This window comes from Heliangelus exortis, chromosome 2 (genome assembly GCF_036169615.1).
Source record: "Heliangelus exortis chromosome 2, bHelExo1.hap1, whole genome shotgun sequence".
NCBI lineage: Eukaryota > Metazoa > Chordata > Aves > Apodiformes > Trochilidae > Heliangelus > Heliangelus exortis.
Window position 1 is genome coordinate 1,742,987 of NC_092423.1, and position 17,406 is coordinate 1,760,392.

The 17,406-nt window shown below is 46.4% G+C and overlaps 1 protein-coding gene across 1 annotated transcript in view; it reads left to right on the forward strand.

The window, feature by feature from the left end:
• MYL3 (myosin light chain 3) overlaps positions 1-17,406 on the forward strand; it is a 45,675-nt gene that overhangs the window by 17,489 nt on the left and 10,780 nt on the right. The window contains 4 exon segments of the mRNA XM_071734524.1: positions 9,865-9,892; positions 16,249-16,398; positions 17,166-17,204; positions 17,207-17,338. Of these exon segments, the coding sequence (XP_071590625.1) occupies positions 9,865-9,892; positions 16,249-16,398; positions 17,166-17,204; positions 17,207-17,338 (349 nt within the window).

The following is a 17,406-nucleotide window of genomic DNA, read 5'->3' on the forward strand; positions in this document are numbered from 1 at the left end:
GGGTTGAGGGCCTAAAGACCCATGGAAATTTTGCAACGAGGTCCACAAGCTCTACCTTTAAGGTTCTTCTCCATCAGACAACCCAAAATCTCATGTCTACTTTGAGCAGACAGCTCAGGCAACCTCTGACCTTTTCTACACCCTGGGCTCTTCTCCAGGACTTAAGAGAGGGCATTTTTTAGGTTTTATAATTTCTTCCATGGCTGCGAACATCTGAACAAACATCTGCTAGAGAGGCTGGTGAAAGGGGGAGCTGCAGAGAAGGTGGGAAGCCAGCTGTCAATAAATGGCTGGAGAGTCCACAACCATGTTGCTACTTGGAGAAGAATCAGTCTACAAAGTGCTCTTAATTCCTAGTCCTGGCTGTTGCCAGAAGCTGTCCCAGTTTTCCAAAGAGGCTTTGTCATTCTCCTGTTGAGGTTCTGGAATTTTCCCTTTGTGTTCCAGAAAGTCATGATGCCAAATTTCCTGCCCCAAGAAAGGGAATTAACTTTTTATGGGCTCCTAAAAGAGCTGGAAAAGCACAGTGAGTAAAAAGCACAGTGCTCCCCATCAGCCCCAGAAGACATTGAGAAGGAAAACAAGAAGGAAGGGGATGGCAAATCCTACCAGGGAGCTGCCATCCAGAGCTCTGAATCATAGAATCATAGAATCATAGAATCCTAGGGGTTGGAAGGGACCTCGAAAGATCATCTAGTCCAACCCCCCCTGCCAGAGCAGGGCCCCCTAGAGTACATCCCCTAGGAACGTGTCCAGGTGGGTTTTGAATGTCTCCAGTGAAGGAGACTCCACAACCCCCCTGGGCAGCCTGTTCCAGGGCTCCGTCACCCTTACAGTAAAAAAATTTTTTCTGATATTCAACTTGAACCTCCTATGCTCCAATTTACACCCATTACCCCTTGTCCTATCACTGGTCACCACTGAGAAAAGCCTAACTCCATCTCCCTGACACTCACCCCTTACATATTTGAAAACATTGATGAGGTCACCCCTCAGTCTCCTTTTCTCCAAACTAAAGAGACCCAGCTCCCTCAGCCTTTCCTCATAAGGGAGATGTTCCACTCCCTTAATCATCTCAGTAGCTCTGTGCTGGACTCTTTCAAGCACTTCCCTGTCCTTCTTGAACTGAGGGGCCCAGAACTGGACACAATACTCCAGGTGTGGCCTCACCAATGCAGAATAGAGGGGGAGGAGAACCTCTCTTGACCTACTCTGGCTGAAGCTGAAGGTGCAAAGCATCTACACCAAATTTGAAGCTTCTCTGAGTGCTTGAGTAAGGTTCCTACCTAGTGTAAAGCTGAAGTTGTGCCCTGTGGATTTAGGAGGCTGTTGTTCCTATCTCAGCAGGCTTTCAGAGCACAAAAATATGGCTGAGCAGGTGTAGTCTGGGGGACTAAAGAAACCAGGATTGCGTTGTATTTGTTTCCCTGGGGTAGAAACCTCATGGTTTCCCCAAATCTCTTTCTCAGTCTCTCCACAGTCCTTCATCTCCCCTATCACAGATGGTTTGGGTTGGAAAGGATCTTAAAGACCACCTAATTCCAACCCCTCGGCCACGGGGAGCAGGAACATCTCCCATTAGACCTTCAGAGCACCTACTTCAGCTCTCCCCCTCTCCAGCTTTTTTGCCACCTGGGAACATCCCATGGGATGGCTCAGCCCCCAACCAGTGCTTCCAGTTCCCAAACCAGACACCATTCCTTCACACAAAATTCACATCCAGAGGGAGCAGGTGAATCAGAAGCCACACCATGACAAACCTCATCCAGGCTTATTCCAAAGTGAAGTAGGGACCTGGAAGCCATCAGCTCTGCTGAAGTTGTAGTAGGAGCAGTGGTGAGAAACTGCTGCAATTTTCCAGCTCTCAGGAAACCCAGAGAGGAGAAAGATTCAAGGTGATCATCTTCTCATGGAAAAGAGGAGCAGGCTGGAGAAAAATTAGCTTGTGTCTTTCCTTATGTAGCAACATCCTGGAGTAGCCGCACCTGGAGTATTGTGTCCAGTTCTGGGCCCCTCAGTTCAAGAAGGACAGGGAAGTGCTTGAAAGAGTCCAGTGCAGAGCTACTGAGATGATTAAGGGAGTGGAACATCTCCCTTATGAGGAAAGGCTGAGGGAGCTGGGTCTCTTTAGTTTGGAGAAAAGGAGACTGAGGGGTGACCTCATCAATGTTTTCAAATATGTAAGGGGTGAGTGTCAGGGAGATGGAGTTAGGCTTTTCTCAGTGGTGACCAGTGATAGGACAAGGGGTAATGGGTGTAAATTGGAGCATAGGAGGTTCAAGTTGAATATCAGAAAAAATTTTTTTACTGTAAGGGTGACAGAGCCCTGGAACAGGCTGCCCAGGGGGGTTGTGGAGTCTCCTTCACTGGAGACATTCAAAACCCACCTGGACACGTTCCTAGGGGATGTACTCTAGGGGGCCCTGCTCTGGCAGGGGGGGTTGGACTAGATGATCTTTCCAGGTCCCTTCCAACCCCTAGGATTCTAGGATTCTATGATTCTATGATCCTCTGCATGACACTGACAAAGACTTTGCCTCATTTTCCTGATCTTGAAATATGCAATTTTTTCATGAAAGGCTTCACGAGTTCAGCTGAAAGTAATGATTGAATTTTATTTTCATTTCACTTTCCTTATCAATGTAGTTAAGTATTGCAAAAGGTAAACTTTTCAGTCCTCCATGTGACTCCCAAACAACCTATTTTCTGCCATTCCAAAATGGTCACTTCAGACCAAATTGAGATGTTTTTTCTTCTGAAAACATTGGGGCCAAACATAAAATTGAAATCTATTATGAGGACCAGTAGAATTTTGTGGGCTTCTGTTGACAAAATATTTATTACATTTTAATTGTTCCCCATGAAGACCAGGTAGAGCATTTTGTGCCATCAAATGTTACAACTCAAACAGTAACCAAGTGTCTGTCCTGTGTCTTCCCTCCCATCAGACCATGAGCTGGGTAGAAAAAATGAGAATAGTTCTTAGGACAACCTTGGGAGCTAAATGTAGATGTAAAGGTTGTCCTAGATGATCCTTGAGATCCATTCCAACCTGGTATTCTATTTAAAAAAAGAGTTTCAGAAGACAGAGGAGCTGAGGGATCAGGAGTAATCATCAAACAGTAAGAGATGGAGCTGTATGGGATTTGACCATGGGCCAAGGTTTCCCCATGGATAGTGGGGAAGTTTCTGTACATCATAACTGCTCCACTCAGGAGATGATGGGAGGAGGAGTAATGGGAATAATGTGTTTAAAAGGGATTTTAGCCCCCAAACCTTGTGAAATAAAAATCTAATTTCAGCACAATGATATTGATCTTCATTGGAACACCTCTGCTGGGAAGCCAGGCTGAGGGAGCTGGGTTGTGCAGCCTGGAGAAGAGAAAGCTCCAGGGAAAACTAAAAGTGACCTTCCAGTATCTGAAGGCTGGAGAGGGGCTGTGTGCAAGGGCCTGGAGGGATGGGATGGGGGGAATGGTTTGGAATTAGAGCAGATTTAGATTGGATGTTGGGAAAAAGTTCTTTCCCATGAGTGGAAAAATGGCCCAGGTTGCCCAGGGAGGGGGTTGAGGCCTCATCCCTGGAGATGTTCAAGGTGAGGCTTGAGGAGGCTCTGAGCACCCTGATCTGGGTGAGGGTGTCCCTGATACTGCAGGGCTTGGACTGGGTGACTTTTAGATGCCCCTTACAACCCAAATCATTCTCTGATTCTGTGATCTTGATGTCCTTCTGGGCTTCTTTCCATCTGCTGCATTTCTACCTCTTAAATCAGTCTCCCAAAAGCAAAAGCAAAATAAAACTCTTCTCCTTCTCCAAAAGCTGCCTTTCCATGGCTAAGTGAAAACCTTGCTCTTTGAATTAGAGTTCTTCAGGATACCATGAAGCAACTGGAATATTGTTTCTTTTCTGGAAGGGTTCTTTGCTTGCATTGCCTAAATGCTTCTCCCCAGGCAACCTTTTGCCTGCTGGTTAGCAACAGTTTTATTAATAGGACTTATTTCAGCCTTAGTTATGTCTGACTTATCACACATGGAGTTATGTGCTTGATTGTGATCCTATGGCTTTATAAAAAAAAAATTCCCTGAGATATGAAGCTGTGAATGACGTTAACGAGAGGTTCTGCATCCCTCCTGGGGTGTCTGGCACAGAATCAGCTTCATGCCATTATTTAGGCAAAGAAAAAGGAGAGCTGTTAGGTCTGATGCAAGTGGTGACCAGGTGATGCTCCCCTAAAAGCCATGATTGGGAAAAGAGCAGGAAAGCTGCTGGAAAGATTTTCATTCTGATGTCTGGTGCCTTCAGAGAACGTGCAGCACAGCCCATGCATCAAGGCAGGGGACAAAAGGGAAGAAAATAGCAGTCAGCAGCTCTGGTTCTCATACAGATTTGGACCAAATAGCACCTCCATGAACCTTGGTGCTGTGGGTGCTGAACCCTTGTAGGGATGTCCTTGCTTTAAAGCCTCATTTCATAGAATCATAGAATGGGTTGGATTGGAAGGAATTAAAACTCATCCAGTCCCAACCCCCCTGCCATGGTCAGGGGCCTCTCCCCCAGCCCAGGGGGCTCCAAGCCCCATCCAACCTTCAACACTTCCAGGGATGGGGCAGCCACAGCTTCCTTGGGCAACCTGGGCACCCAGGGGCTCAGCACCCTCAAATTCAAGAATTCCTTCCCCATCTCCAACCTCAATCTCCCCTTTCTCTCCAAGTTTTAACCCATTTCCCTTGTCCTCTTGCTACACACCCATGTCAAAAGCCCCAACTCAACTTTCTTCTATTTACCTAAAGAAAAAAAATGTCAGGGGAAACTCAGTTCTTCTGAAGAGCCAGTGTAGTTATAAGAAAGAAATAAAACCCCACGGGAAATCATCTTCATCAAGGAAGAGGAGGATAAAATGCTCTCTCTGGGAAAGCAAATTCCCATTAAGGTTGTGAGGAGGTTTTGCTGCCTCCAGCTTTAGGGGATGAGGGCTCCTGGGTTGCCAGAGCTCAGTGAAGTCTGGGGTGATGTTGGTGTCCAGCAGTGCAAATGCCTGGGCTTGAGCATCAGAGAGACCAAAGATGATGTTGGTGAGCTCCACACCATTTTGAGGAAGAAGGAAGGAAAAAAAAAAAACCCCAAAAAACCCACCAACCCAGGCATCTTCAGCCTAAGTATATTCTCAAATTCATTCCATCCATCTTCAATGATACCTTGTGGCTGGGTAAAATGATGATTTGCATTTCCCTACAGCTCCCTGGTGGTATGTGCTGAGAGGGCAGAAAATTGAAGCAGGCACCACCCACACATTTCTGCAGCTTTCCTGAGAGAAATCCAGGGCTACGTGGTGGTTCTGGGCAAATTCTCTGCCACTGCCTTGCCAGCTGCCATGCCTGGTGCTCCAGCTCTGGGGGGAGTTTTTATAGGGACCATGATTAAAGGAGTGGGATTCTCAGCCCTACAGCTCAAAACTTTTCTTTTGATGCAGTTGGGGGAAATTGCAATGATCCTTTTTCATCCCTCTACAGTTTCCCCTGGTCCGAAGTCTGCCAAAGGGAGAGCTCATGTTTCCTGGGTGAGAATCATCAGAAAAGGACATTTACATCTCTTTTAGTTGTTCTTTTTGTTGTTGTTATAGAATGGAGACACTCAGTGAGGAGAGCATTTTTTTTTTCCCCTTCTAATTCAGCTTTCAGTTGCCCCAGGGCTTTGGCCCAGTAACCTTTGCAGAGTGTTTTCCCTTCAGTCCCTTTCCAACCATGAAATTTTGGGAAGTCTGGGAATTTTGGGAAGGCTTTGTGAATTCCTGGTGCTGCCTTTGCTAAAGCTCTGTCACTCCTTCCACTGATGGCAAACAGGAGCTCAAGGGGATCTCTCTTGCAAGAAATAAAGAAATTTAAAAATTGCAGGGTAAAAATCATAAATAATAGAATCTTAGGATGTCAGGGGTTGGAAGGGACCCCCAGAGCTGCTCCAGTGCCAGCCCTGTCCCAGCAGGATCCCCCAGGGCAGGGCACACAGAACACATCCAGGGGGGGTTGGAAAGGCTCCAGAGAAGGAGACTCCAGAACCTCTCTGGGCAGCCTGGGCCAGGGCTCCCTCACCCTCCCAGCCAAGAAGTTTCTCCTCAGCTTCAGCTGGAACTTCCCATGTTCTCCCTTCAGCCCAGGATTCCCTGTCCTATTCCTGGGCACCACTGAACAGAGATTGGCCCCTTCCTCTTGCCCCCCACCCCTCAGCTCTTGATGGACATTCAGCAGATCCCCTCTCAGCCTTCTCTTCTCCAGCCTCAACAGCCCCAGGGCTCTCAGACTTCTTTCATGGGAGGGACGTTCAGGTCCCTTCATCATTCTCATGGCTTTTTATTGGACTCTCTTCAGCAGATCCCTGTTTCTCTTAATCAAATCACTCTGCAGAAGTGCCCATTCCCTTCTCCTGGTTTAAAGCAAATGTGAGGTCATGGACATGAATGTCTCTATCTGCATGTAGCTGTGATTAATTCTTCCCCCAGACCAATCCATCGTAGTGATTTAAAGACCAGTTGCCAGCACCTCTGGCTTTATTTCACTCATACTTCCTATTGATGCCTGAATAAACTCAATTAGCTTCACTCAGATCCTCAAAGCTTGATATAGTTAGACACACTGAGCTGCTAAAAAGCAGCTAGAAAGCTGCTGCTGAGGTTGCACCTGTATATTAGAGCTCCTGGAAGGTGTCCAGAGCAGAGCCACTGAAATGCTCAGAGGGCTGAGCAGCTCCCTGGGAAGCCAGGCTGAGGGATTGGGGTTGTTCAGCCTGGAGAAGAGGAGGCTCCCAGGTGAGCTCAGAGCAACCTTCCAATATCTGAAGGGGCTCCAAGAAAGCTGGGGGAGGGCTTTGGACACGGGGGGGTAGGGAGAGGAGAAGGGAAATGGGTTAAAACTTGGAGAGAAAGGGGAGATTGAGGTTGGAGATGGGGAAGGAATTCTTGAATCTGAGGGTGCTGAGCCCCTGGGTGCCCAGGTTGCCCAAGGAAGCTGTGGCTGCCCCATCCCTGGCAGTGTTGAAGGTTGGATGGGGCTTGGAGCCCCCTGGGCTGGGGGAGGGGTCCCTGACCAAGGCAGGGGTGGAACTGGATGAGCTTTAAGGTCCTTTTCATCCCAAACCATTCTATAATCCTATGATAAAGGTGTTCCTCTATGGGAATTTATTTCCAGTCAAACTCAGGAATCTGGATTTGGGGTTGGGCCCAACCTAAGTGATCATAATTATTATGACAAATGTGTGTTTGGAGCCTTCTATGTGTTAGGAAAGGGAAGGGCACTGTTGTTCTTTTGGGGGCTCCTTTCTTGAATTCTTGAAACACTTCCTTCCAGACAGCCTCCTGGCTGCCACTTGGGTCAGGATTTTATTAATTGGATTTCATTCAAGGCAAGTGGTGACCAAGAATTGCAACCAAAGTGCTAATCCCCTGTATGAGCTGGTTTAGATAATATTGAACAGGACAGACACATGAAAAGTGGATTAATTTTCAACAGCTGCAGGATTAGTGTTGACTCCTGCCTTCCAAGTCAGAAACAGAGAATCGTTTGGGTTGTAAGGGGCATCTAAAGGTCCCCCAGTCCCAGCCCTGCAGTATCAGGGACACCCTCACCCAGATCAGGGTGCTCAGAGCCTCCTCAAGCCTCACCTTGAACATCTCCAGGGATGAGGCCTCAACCCCCTCCCTGGGCAACCTGGGCCATTTATCCACTTGTGAGAAAGAATTTTTCCTAACACCCAATCTAAATCTGCTCTAATTTCAAACCATTCCCCCCATCCCATCCCTCCAGGCCCTTGCACACAGTCCCTCTCCAGCCTTCCTGTAGCCCCTTCAGATACTGGGAGGTCACTTTTAGGTCTCCCTGGAGTTTTCTCTTCTCCAGGCTGCACAAGCCCAGCTCCCTCAGCCTGGCTTCCCAGCAGAGGTGTTCCAGCCCCCTGAGCATTTTCCTGCCCCTCCTCTGGACCCTCTCCATCAGCTCCATGTCCTTCCTGTGCTGATGGATGCAGCACTCCAGGTGAGGTCTCAGCAGAGCAGAGATGTTCAGCTTCATATGGAAAATCTTTCACAGAAAGCTGTGGGGTTGAACATGTGTTGGAGAGGGGAGGAGAGTCCCATAATCCCATGGAAGAATCCTTCAGGGGTTTGTATCCATGTAATGTCAGGTCTGTTCCAGGTGTGTGCTTTGCATGTGAGCATTTACATATTCATGCACAGCCCAATAGGGTTTGTCTTTATTTCCATATTCATCATCAGGACAATCTGTCACCCTGCACTGCAGGAATGTCCTCAGAGACAGCCACCTTCTTGGTTTCCCTGCAAGTTAAATGTAATTTCTGATAGAAATTCACATTGCTGCCCTGTGCCTGCTCGTTCAGAAGCTTGGAGATCACATTCTGGTCTCGTTTCCTTTTTTTGCCTGTTGAAACCTTGGAGCATTTTTGAAGTTTAGAGCTGTAAGAGGGCAGAGCCATGTGGAAACAGGGAGCAGGACAACCCTAAAACTTACAGACAGATGGCAGAGTCAGAGAAAGGTCCAGGGAAAGGTCCAATATAGTCCAATATGATGCAGCAGTGGTTATTAGATGATGCTTTAGGAACAGGTAGAAGAACAGGGAAGAACACCCCTGAAATTCTCTCCTAACCAGCAAGCAGAGATTTCCTAAGCTGTTTCCGTACATTTTGTACTGTTCAGAAATGTATTTTTTTCCCAGGAAGTGGTGCTGTGACCCTTTACACACATGTAGACCTTGAAAATCCAGAGTTTCCCATGACCAGGCTCCCACAATTCAGCTGCAAGGGCCAAGAACCACTCTTTTCATTTCCACTTGAACCTAATTCCTGTCAGCTTCCCTTGATACCCCCAGATTCTTCTGCTGGGGAAGACTGGGAAGATGGAGATGGAAAGAAGAGGAATCTGCAGGCTCTATAAAATTATTTAACGGGATGAAGTTCAACATTCCAAGTGCCAGGTCCTGCACTTTGGCCACAACAACCCCATGGGGAGCTCCAGGCTGGGCACAGAGTGGCAGAAAGGGAGCTGGGAGTCTGGATTGCCAGGAAGCTGAAGAGGAGGCAGCAGTGTGCCCAGGTGGCCAAGAAGGCCAATGGCATCCTGGGCTGGCTCAGGAACAGCGTGGCCAGCAGGTCCAGGGAAGGGATTCTGCCCCTGTGCTCAGCCCTGGGGAGGCCACAGCTTGAGTCCTGTGTCCAGTTCTGGGCCCCTCAGCTCAGGAAGGAGATTGAGGTGCTGGAGCAGGTCCAGAGAAGAGCAAGGAGGCTGGGAAGGGATCCAGCACAAGTGCTGTGAGGAAGGGCTGAGGGAGCTGGGGGTGTTGAGGCTGGAGAAGAGGAGGCTCAGGGGAGACCTCATCACTCTCTCCAACTCCCTGAAAGGAGGTTGGAGCCAGGGGGGGGTTGGGCTCTTTTCCCAGGCAACTCTCAGCAAGACAAGAGGGCACAAGAGGTCTCAAGTTGTGCCAGGGGAGGTTTAGGTTGGACATGAGAAAGAATTTCTTTACCCAGAGGGTGCTCAGGCATTGGAATGGGCTGCCCAGGGAAGGGGTGGATTCTCCATCCCTGGAGGTTTTTAAGAAGAGCCTGGATGTGGCACTCAGTGCCATGGGCTGGGAACCACGGGGGGAGTGGAGCAAGGGTTGGACTTGATGAGCTCTGAGGTCCCTTCCAACCCAGCCAATTCTATGATTCTATGATTCTATGATTTTCTTGGAGTTATGAGGCAGGATCTTTCATGAACCTATTAAACACCCAGAACTCTAAGACAGAGACTAACCTAGTGGTGCTCTTATTTGCTTCACTTTTCTGTCTTAATCTGGTTTTTTATTCTTTGTTTCTTCCAGGTTGAATTCACCCCTGATCAGATTGAAGGTGAGGAAGATGTTTTTCTCTTCTCTGCACACTCAACACCATCACTGGGAGGTTCTGGCAAGTGTTGGGGTGGACAAGGGCTGCAGGTCCCTTGAGAAAGGAGCTGATGCTCATGTTTTAATTCATGGCTTTGCTCCTGCTGCATCCCTCCTCCAAATCCTCTGTTCAGATGGAAAAGAGGGAAAGTCACACCCCATGCAGATTAGATATTTTTTTCATTAAATAAAACACAGCAATGAAGCAAAGCCAAGGAAAGGAAAGAAAAAACCCACATGGGTGAAACCTCAGCCCAAATGTACCTTTTCTTTAAGAAAACCCACTGAGAAAATATCAGTCCTTTCAAGAGAAAGCCTCACAATGCTGCTTTTGGAATTTTTTCCCTGTATTCAATCAGAATTTCCTCTATTACAGTTTCTGTAGTTTTGTGACAACTCTTCAGCAAATAATAACAGGGATGGCATTTTTATTTTTATTTTTTCTTTCAAAGCAAAACATCAGCATTTGTTTCTGAACAATTTGTCCCAGCCCAAGAAGCTGATGCTGAGACCTCACACATGAAGTCCTGGGAATGCTGCTCCTGCAGCTGTCCCCTTTTTCCTGACTTAAAGGGATAATTGATAGCTGGAGCCCAACATCTGGCAGAATTTTGCTTTGGTCTGTAAACACTTAGAAGAACTGGGTAGAGCTTAGTGAAGATGGTATCAGAAAATGTGTTAATTGGAACTGATTAAAAAAAAAAAAAATTACAGGCTCTCCTGTCAAGAGAGGAGAGATACAGAAAATAAAAGGGTTTTCAGAACTGGAACCATAATATCTTAGAAACTGAGGTTTTGCCACAGGCTTCCAACATTAACTTGAGATTTTCAAGCCCCCTTAGTGATTTTGGTTTCTATTTTCTAACAAGGGGTTAGAAGTAAATCATGACTTGAGGCAACTGTTAATATCTGGGAATCTGTCTCATATCCAGCCCCAAGTTAATGGGAGAGGAACAGATCTGAGCCACAAAGCTTTGAAGTGTTCCAGCAGCAAATATCAATGGGATCTCTCATCAGTTCATGTTTTGGGGATTGGATAAGATTTATCTCATTTCTACACTTTGGGGGCTAGAAACGGTATCAGAGAATGAGAATAAATTTATCTAGGGGAAAAAAAAAAAAAAAAAAAAGAAAAAAAAAGAAAAGGAAAAAAGAGAAAAAAGAAAAGAAAAAGAAAAAAGAGAAAAGAAAAAAAAAAGAAAAAAGAAAAAGAGGAGGAAAAAAAGAAAAGAACAAAAAGAAAAAAGAAAAGAAAAAAGAGAAAAGGGAAAAGACAAAAAAGAAAAGAAGAAAAGAAAGAAGAAAAAAAAGAAAAAGAAAAAAGAAAAGAAAAAGGAAAAAAGAAAAAAAAAAAAAAAGAAAAGGAGGTCATGCCTGGCTAGTAGCTCATTGGAATGGCTAGAAAATGGCAAATTTGGAGCAACTTGAGGGCTACCATAAAAGACAGGAGGTCTAGAGCAGACGTGGACCATCTCTAAGAGGCAGGAAGTTTCATCTTCTTTCTTTTCTCTTTCTTAGACATAGACAGAGAAAAGCAGGGAATCCGAGACTTGGGAAACAGAATATCCTTGAAATATCAAAGGGAAAAGCATGGGGCAGGAAGCAGGGAACATCAGCTGGGTGAGACCTCCCGAGCAGCATAGCAGAGCTGTAATCTCTGCTAGCACTGGGCAGGAACTTTAAATCCCCTCAAGATTAATCCCACAGTTGGTTCCCAGGTTCTGCCATGAGCTGCTGAAAGGTTTGACCTGAATGTCACCTTTGCCCATCAGCCTGCTCTTCAATTCCCTCCCTCCTGGCCTCTTCTGGTTCTTTTTTTATACCTCCTCTCCTTCATTTTGAGGGTTCTTAGATTAATGAGCAGACTCAGATTGTTGGGGGATATTTGCACCCAGGGATGCTTCAGATGTAGAATTCTATCAATATATTCCCCAGATGTCCCTGCTACGTGTTGTCCTCCACTTGGCACGTGTCAAACCCTTGGCAAGAAGTGTGCTACCAGTTTAAAAAAGCAGAGAATCAGTGTCCCAGTGCTTGGGACTGGTTTCTGCCATGTTAATGGAAGCATCACTTGGCATCATTTGTAGTGCTACCCTGTTGGGAGCTGGGACTCACAGGAGCTCTGTATGAATATATTTTAAAATTGTTTTCTCCTTCCCATTCTCTCCTCACTCTTTCAAGTTCCCCAAATTGTCAGCTCTTCATTTCTGTTGGGTTTCAGTTGCATTTGGTTTGTCCTGGGTCCATTTTCATGTTGCAGTGCTAATTTAGTCAGAATTCCTCTTCCATGGAGCCATCAGGAGACCAAAGTCACCTGTCCTGCTTTACATGTGGTTTTTTTTTTAATTATTATTTTTGTTTTGGTTTGGTTTTCTTCTTTGTTTTTTGATCTCGTTTTTTTGGTTGGATTTTTTTTGTTGTTTTTTTTGGTGGGGGGTGTTTGGTTTTTGGCTGGGTGTTTTGTTTTTTGGTTGTTTTGTTGTTGTTTTTTTTTTAATAGACATCTAATGTACACCAATCAATTCTTTCTCTCTCACTTTGTTGGTCAGATGAGGACCTCAGTGTCTCAGTGAGACAAGATGCTTCCCCAGTTGTCAGATGAAACTCGATTAATGGGAAGCCAATTCTCTGTTAGATATTATTGGTTTTTGCAGCATTCATCACCACTCTGCCACCTTTGATCCCAATTGGTTTTCAGGCAGCTGAGTTGAGGAGAAGAAACAGAAAATGCAACATCTCAAGGACTTTTGCAGCCCTGCCTGATAACATCCCTAAAAATACCTGAATGGGGCCACAAAAAAGCTGGAGAGGGACTTTTGACAAGGGTTTGTAGGGAGAGGATGAGGGGGGAGGTGGCTTCATGATTAAAAAGGGTGAGATTTAAATGAGATATTAGGAAGAACTTTTCTCCTCTGAGGGTGCTGAGCCCCTGGTTGCCCAGGTTGTCCAAGGAAGCTGTGGCTGCCCCATCCCTGGCAGTGTTGAAGGTTGGATGGGGCTTGGAGCCCCCTGGGCTGGGGGAGGGGTCCCCATGGAACCAGATGATCTTTCAGGTCCCTTCCGAGCCAAACCAGTCTGGGATTCTATGATAAAATCCTAAGGTTTGGTCTCTAAGGGACTCTCAGTAAAGTCTGAGCCTCCTGCAGCTCAACCTGAGGATCTTAAAGGTCTTTTCCACCCAAAAGCAGCTGATGATCCTCACCAGCTGCAGATTTGCAAGGGTTTAGTGCCCCATTTTGAGATGTTTCTCAACATCTTGGGGGCTTGGAGCACCCTGGGCTGGGGGAGGGGTCCCTGACCATGGCAGGGGGGTTGGGACTGGATGATCTTTAAGGTCCCTTCCAACCCAAACCAGTCTGGGATATGATGATGCCCTGAACCCTCTTCTAAGGAAAAGACTTTGCTGTTCCAGACTTAACCTTCCTGCAAGGATTCAGTGTTATGGTGGCCCTCAAAACATCAGTCCCAGAAGGAGAATTGCCTGTGGGTGAAGCCACGTGTAACACATCCATCTTCTGGTCTCCTCTGGCCTCAGCTCTGGGTGAAATTCATTGCTTATGGCACTGTGTATTTATAAAACTGGATTCCTGACCTCTTCAGCCCCTTAAATTGCTGAAAAGAGAAGAATATGAGCTGTTCAAGATGAGAGGATAGGTAGCAATTAGGCATCTGAAAATATACACTTCTCCTGCCAAGGGTTTTATGGCTAGGAGGAGGACAAAGGAGACCATGGCCATGCTGGTTTCATGGCTTTGATGGAAGCTTGTGTTGAGTCAGCAAATGCAAATGCAGGAAAAAATTAAAAAAAAAAAAAGCTTGCTTCTGTATATTGACAAAATGGAGTTTCCAAACCCACAGGGCAATGCTCTGGTGAGAGGTGGCTGCATCTAATTTGAAATTTAACAAAAATTTAAATAAAAAAAAGGAAGAGAGAAATATGAGGTGTTAATAACTGTGGTGAACTGGGAGCCTGTAGGAGATGGTGGGAAAGGGAAGGGTGCTCAACCCAGGGAGCAGGTAAGGGGTAGGTGGGTGATAAGCTCAGGGAGGAAAGTGTGGTCCCCATCAACCTCATCCCTTATATCCCCAGGAAAGGAAAAGTTGGGAGTGAGGCTCTGGCCATGAAAATCCACTATTGCCCTCTGCTGGAATGAGGGCTCCCAATGGGACCTGAGCTCTGGCTGGTGGCCAAGGAGAAGATCCAGGAGAGAGAGGTAGGGAGAGAGCAAAGAGAGAGCAAAGAGGAGACTGGAAATAAGAAAAGAAGTGGAGTGTTATCTAGTCCAAAATGAGAAAATACATCCCTGTTGGAAAGTGTTGGATGAGGAAGGAAATGGGCAAGAAATGAGTGGAATGATAAAAATGAAAAGGGAGCAAGGAAGGAGAAGAGGCAAAGAAACAGGAGTAGAAGAGGGAGAGAGGAAAATAAGGAAAAGAAAGAAAAAAGAGGGAGGAGTAGGTGAAAGAAGTGAGAGGGGAAAGATGAAGGAAATGGTTGAGTGAGTCAGGGGAAAAAATAGTGTAGGAGGGAAACAGATACAGAGGAGTAAGAGCAGGACAGTGGGCAGATTCAAGGATTTCCAGCTGGGATATTTGGGATCACACACACACCATGCACCATGCCATGTGTTCATGAAAAGATAAGAGCCTCCTATTGCTGTCTGTGCCAGGAGATGCTCCTCTTCTCTGCAATTTGTCTCCAGCTGCAGCAGGGAGAGGGGGACCTGAGTTGGTGGCATCTGAGGAAGTTTCCCTGGGATCCTGAGAGGCTGCCCAGGGAGGTTGTGGAATCTCTTTCTCTGGAGACATTCAAACCCCACCTGGATGTGTTCCCCTCAGTTCAGGAAGGAGATTGAGGTGCTGGAGCAGGTCCAAAGGAGGCAACTGGGCTGGTGAAGGGACTTGAGCACAGATCCTATGAGGAGAGGCTGAGGGAGCTGGGGGTGTTGAGGCTGGAGAAGAGGAGGCTCAGGGGAGACCTCATCACTCTCTCCAACTCCCTGAAAGGAGGTTGGAGCCAGGGGGGGTTGGGCTCTTTTCCCAGGCAACTCTCAGCAAGACAAGAGGGCACAAGAGGTCTCAAGTTGTGCCAGGGGAGGGTTAGGTTGGACATTAGAAAGAATTTCTTTCTGGAGAGGGTGATCAGACATTGGAATGGGCTGCCCAGGGAAGGGGTGGATTCTCCATCCCTGGAGATATTTCAAAAGAGCCTGGATGTGGCACTCAGTGCCATGGGCTGGGAACCACGGGGGGAGTGGAGCAAGGGTTGGACTTGATGAGCTCTGAGGTCCCTTCCAACCCAGCCAATTGTATGTGTGACCTACACTGGGTGATCCTGCTCTGGCAGAGGGGTTGGACTGGATGATCATACCAGGTTCATTCCAACCCCCAAGATTCTGGGATCCTGCACTGACTCAGTTACTGAGCGTTGATCAGGGACTTTCTGCCATGGGAATGTTCTTGTCCAGATTTTGCTGCTCACAGTGGTCATGGACTCCCTGCTTGGCCAGAAATAAAGGGAATACATGCAGATATCTTCACAAGGATGTAGGGGAGGGCAGGTAGCTGTCTGGCTAGAGGAAGAGCTCTGCAGGGAGATGGGAAACCACTGGAGGGAACGACTGCACCTCCACACATGAGATCTGGCCTGGCATCAGGAGCTGATGGGAAACCAAACCTTGCTTTTGTTTGCCAAAGAAAAATGAGAGGATGCTTCTTAGCACTCTTAAATATGACATGTGGTCAGGTATCAGTTTTCCCATATATTTTCACCCTCTCCCACCAATGAATTCCTGTAAATTATCATGGAATATCTTGTTACCTGCTAATAGAGGGGCTTTCTGTCTCATCTGATCATCTCATCTCATCTTATCTCATCTCAATCTTATCCCAGTGGGCTGTGTCAGTGCTCTGTAAGTGTATCATGAGCACAATATTTAGTTAGCCCACGAGCAAAGCTGCTATTGAATTCTGCACCATCCTGAGTGCTCCTGATGAGCTGCAAAGCTCTCAAGGCCAAATGTTTCTCTGAGCTTTTCTGCCCTCCCCCCATGTGAGCTGAGATGGAAATAGCATGAGAAAAGCATTTGACCTCTCTGATTCCATGGAAGTGGAAAACTCAGGGGAGGAAGAACACAAAAACTCCAGGTAATAGCTACAAAAAAAACCTCATCAGACTTGGTCCCCCACTGCAAAATGAAAGGGTCAGGAAGAGGTAGTTAAAGGTCTGTTTTTGACTTTACCTGAGGGAGCATGACATTTATTTATTTTTATTTATTTATTTATTTGATTTATTTATTTGATTGATTCATTTTCTTCCAGAATTTAAGGAAGCTTTCTCACTATTCGACCGCACTCCCAAATCAGAGATGAAAATCACGTACGCCCAGTGTGGAGACGTCTTGAGAGCTTTGGGCCAGAACCCAACCCAGGCTGAAGTCATGAAACTGCTTGGCAGACCCAAACCAGAAGGTCAGTCTCTTCCTTTGTTTTCCTTTTGGAAAAAATCCCTCCGAGAATTCTTCATGCATGGCTCAAACCATCCTGGAATCACAGACTGGTTTGGGTTGGAAGGGACCTTCAAGGTCATCAAGATCCAATTCCCCTGCATGGGCAGGGACACCTCCCACCAGACCAAACCCCAAATCCAACCTGGCCTTAACACTACCAGGCATGGGGCATCAATAATCTCCCTAGGTGACCTCTTCCAGTCCTCAGTACGCTCATGGTGAAGAATTTTTTTCCTAATATTTAACCTAAATCTCCCCTCTTTCAGTTTAAACCATCACCCCTTCTCTTACTGTCTTCTGAGTAGTTTCAGACTTTTGTGTTGCATGGAACAGTCCAGGGAGCCTTGCAGTATTTTTTCCCTTGATGTCTCTGTATTTCAGGTACCAGGAGACATTTATTTATCTATCTATCTATCTATCTATCTATCTATCTGTATTTATTTATCTATCTAACTAACTAACTATCTAATCTATCTATTTATCTATCTAACCACCCACCTATCCATCTATTACAAACTCACATTTCTCTCTTGGGCAGACCTCTTTTCCACTCTATCCATTTTTCCATCTGTACTTAGGATATTTTTATTCTCTTGTCTCCACTCTATCTGCTAATTATTGCCACAGTTCTTCTAACCTTCCCAACCTGCCCATGGTGGATGCCTCATGTTTAGTCCTCAGCTCTTCCAGAATCCCCCAAAACTTTCATTTCCATCTGTTTCTTTGTAGAGATGAACTCCAAGATGATTGACTTTGAGACCTTCCTGCCATGCTCCAGCACATTGCCAAGACCAAAGACACAGGCACCTACGAGGATTTTGTGGAGGGTCTTCGTGTCTTTGACAAGGAAGGAAATGGAACAGTGATGGGGGCTGAACTCCGCCACGTTTTGGCTACACTGGGTAAAGTGACCTTTCCTCATGGGCTTCATCACTGAGATTGTTCTGTAACAGCTGGGGTCACTTTGGGT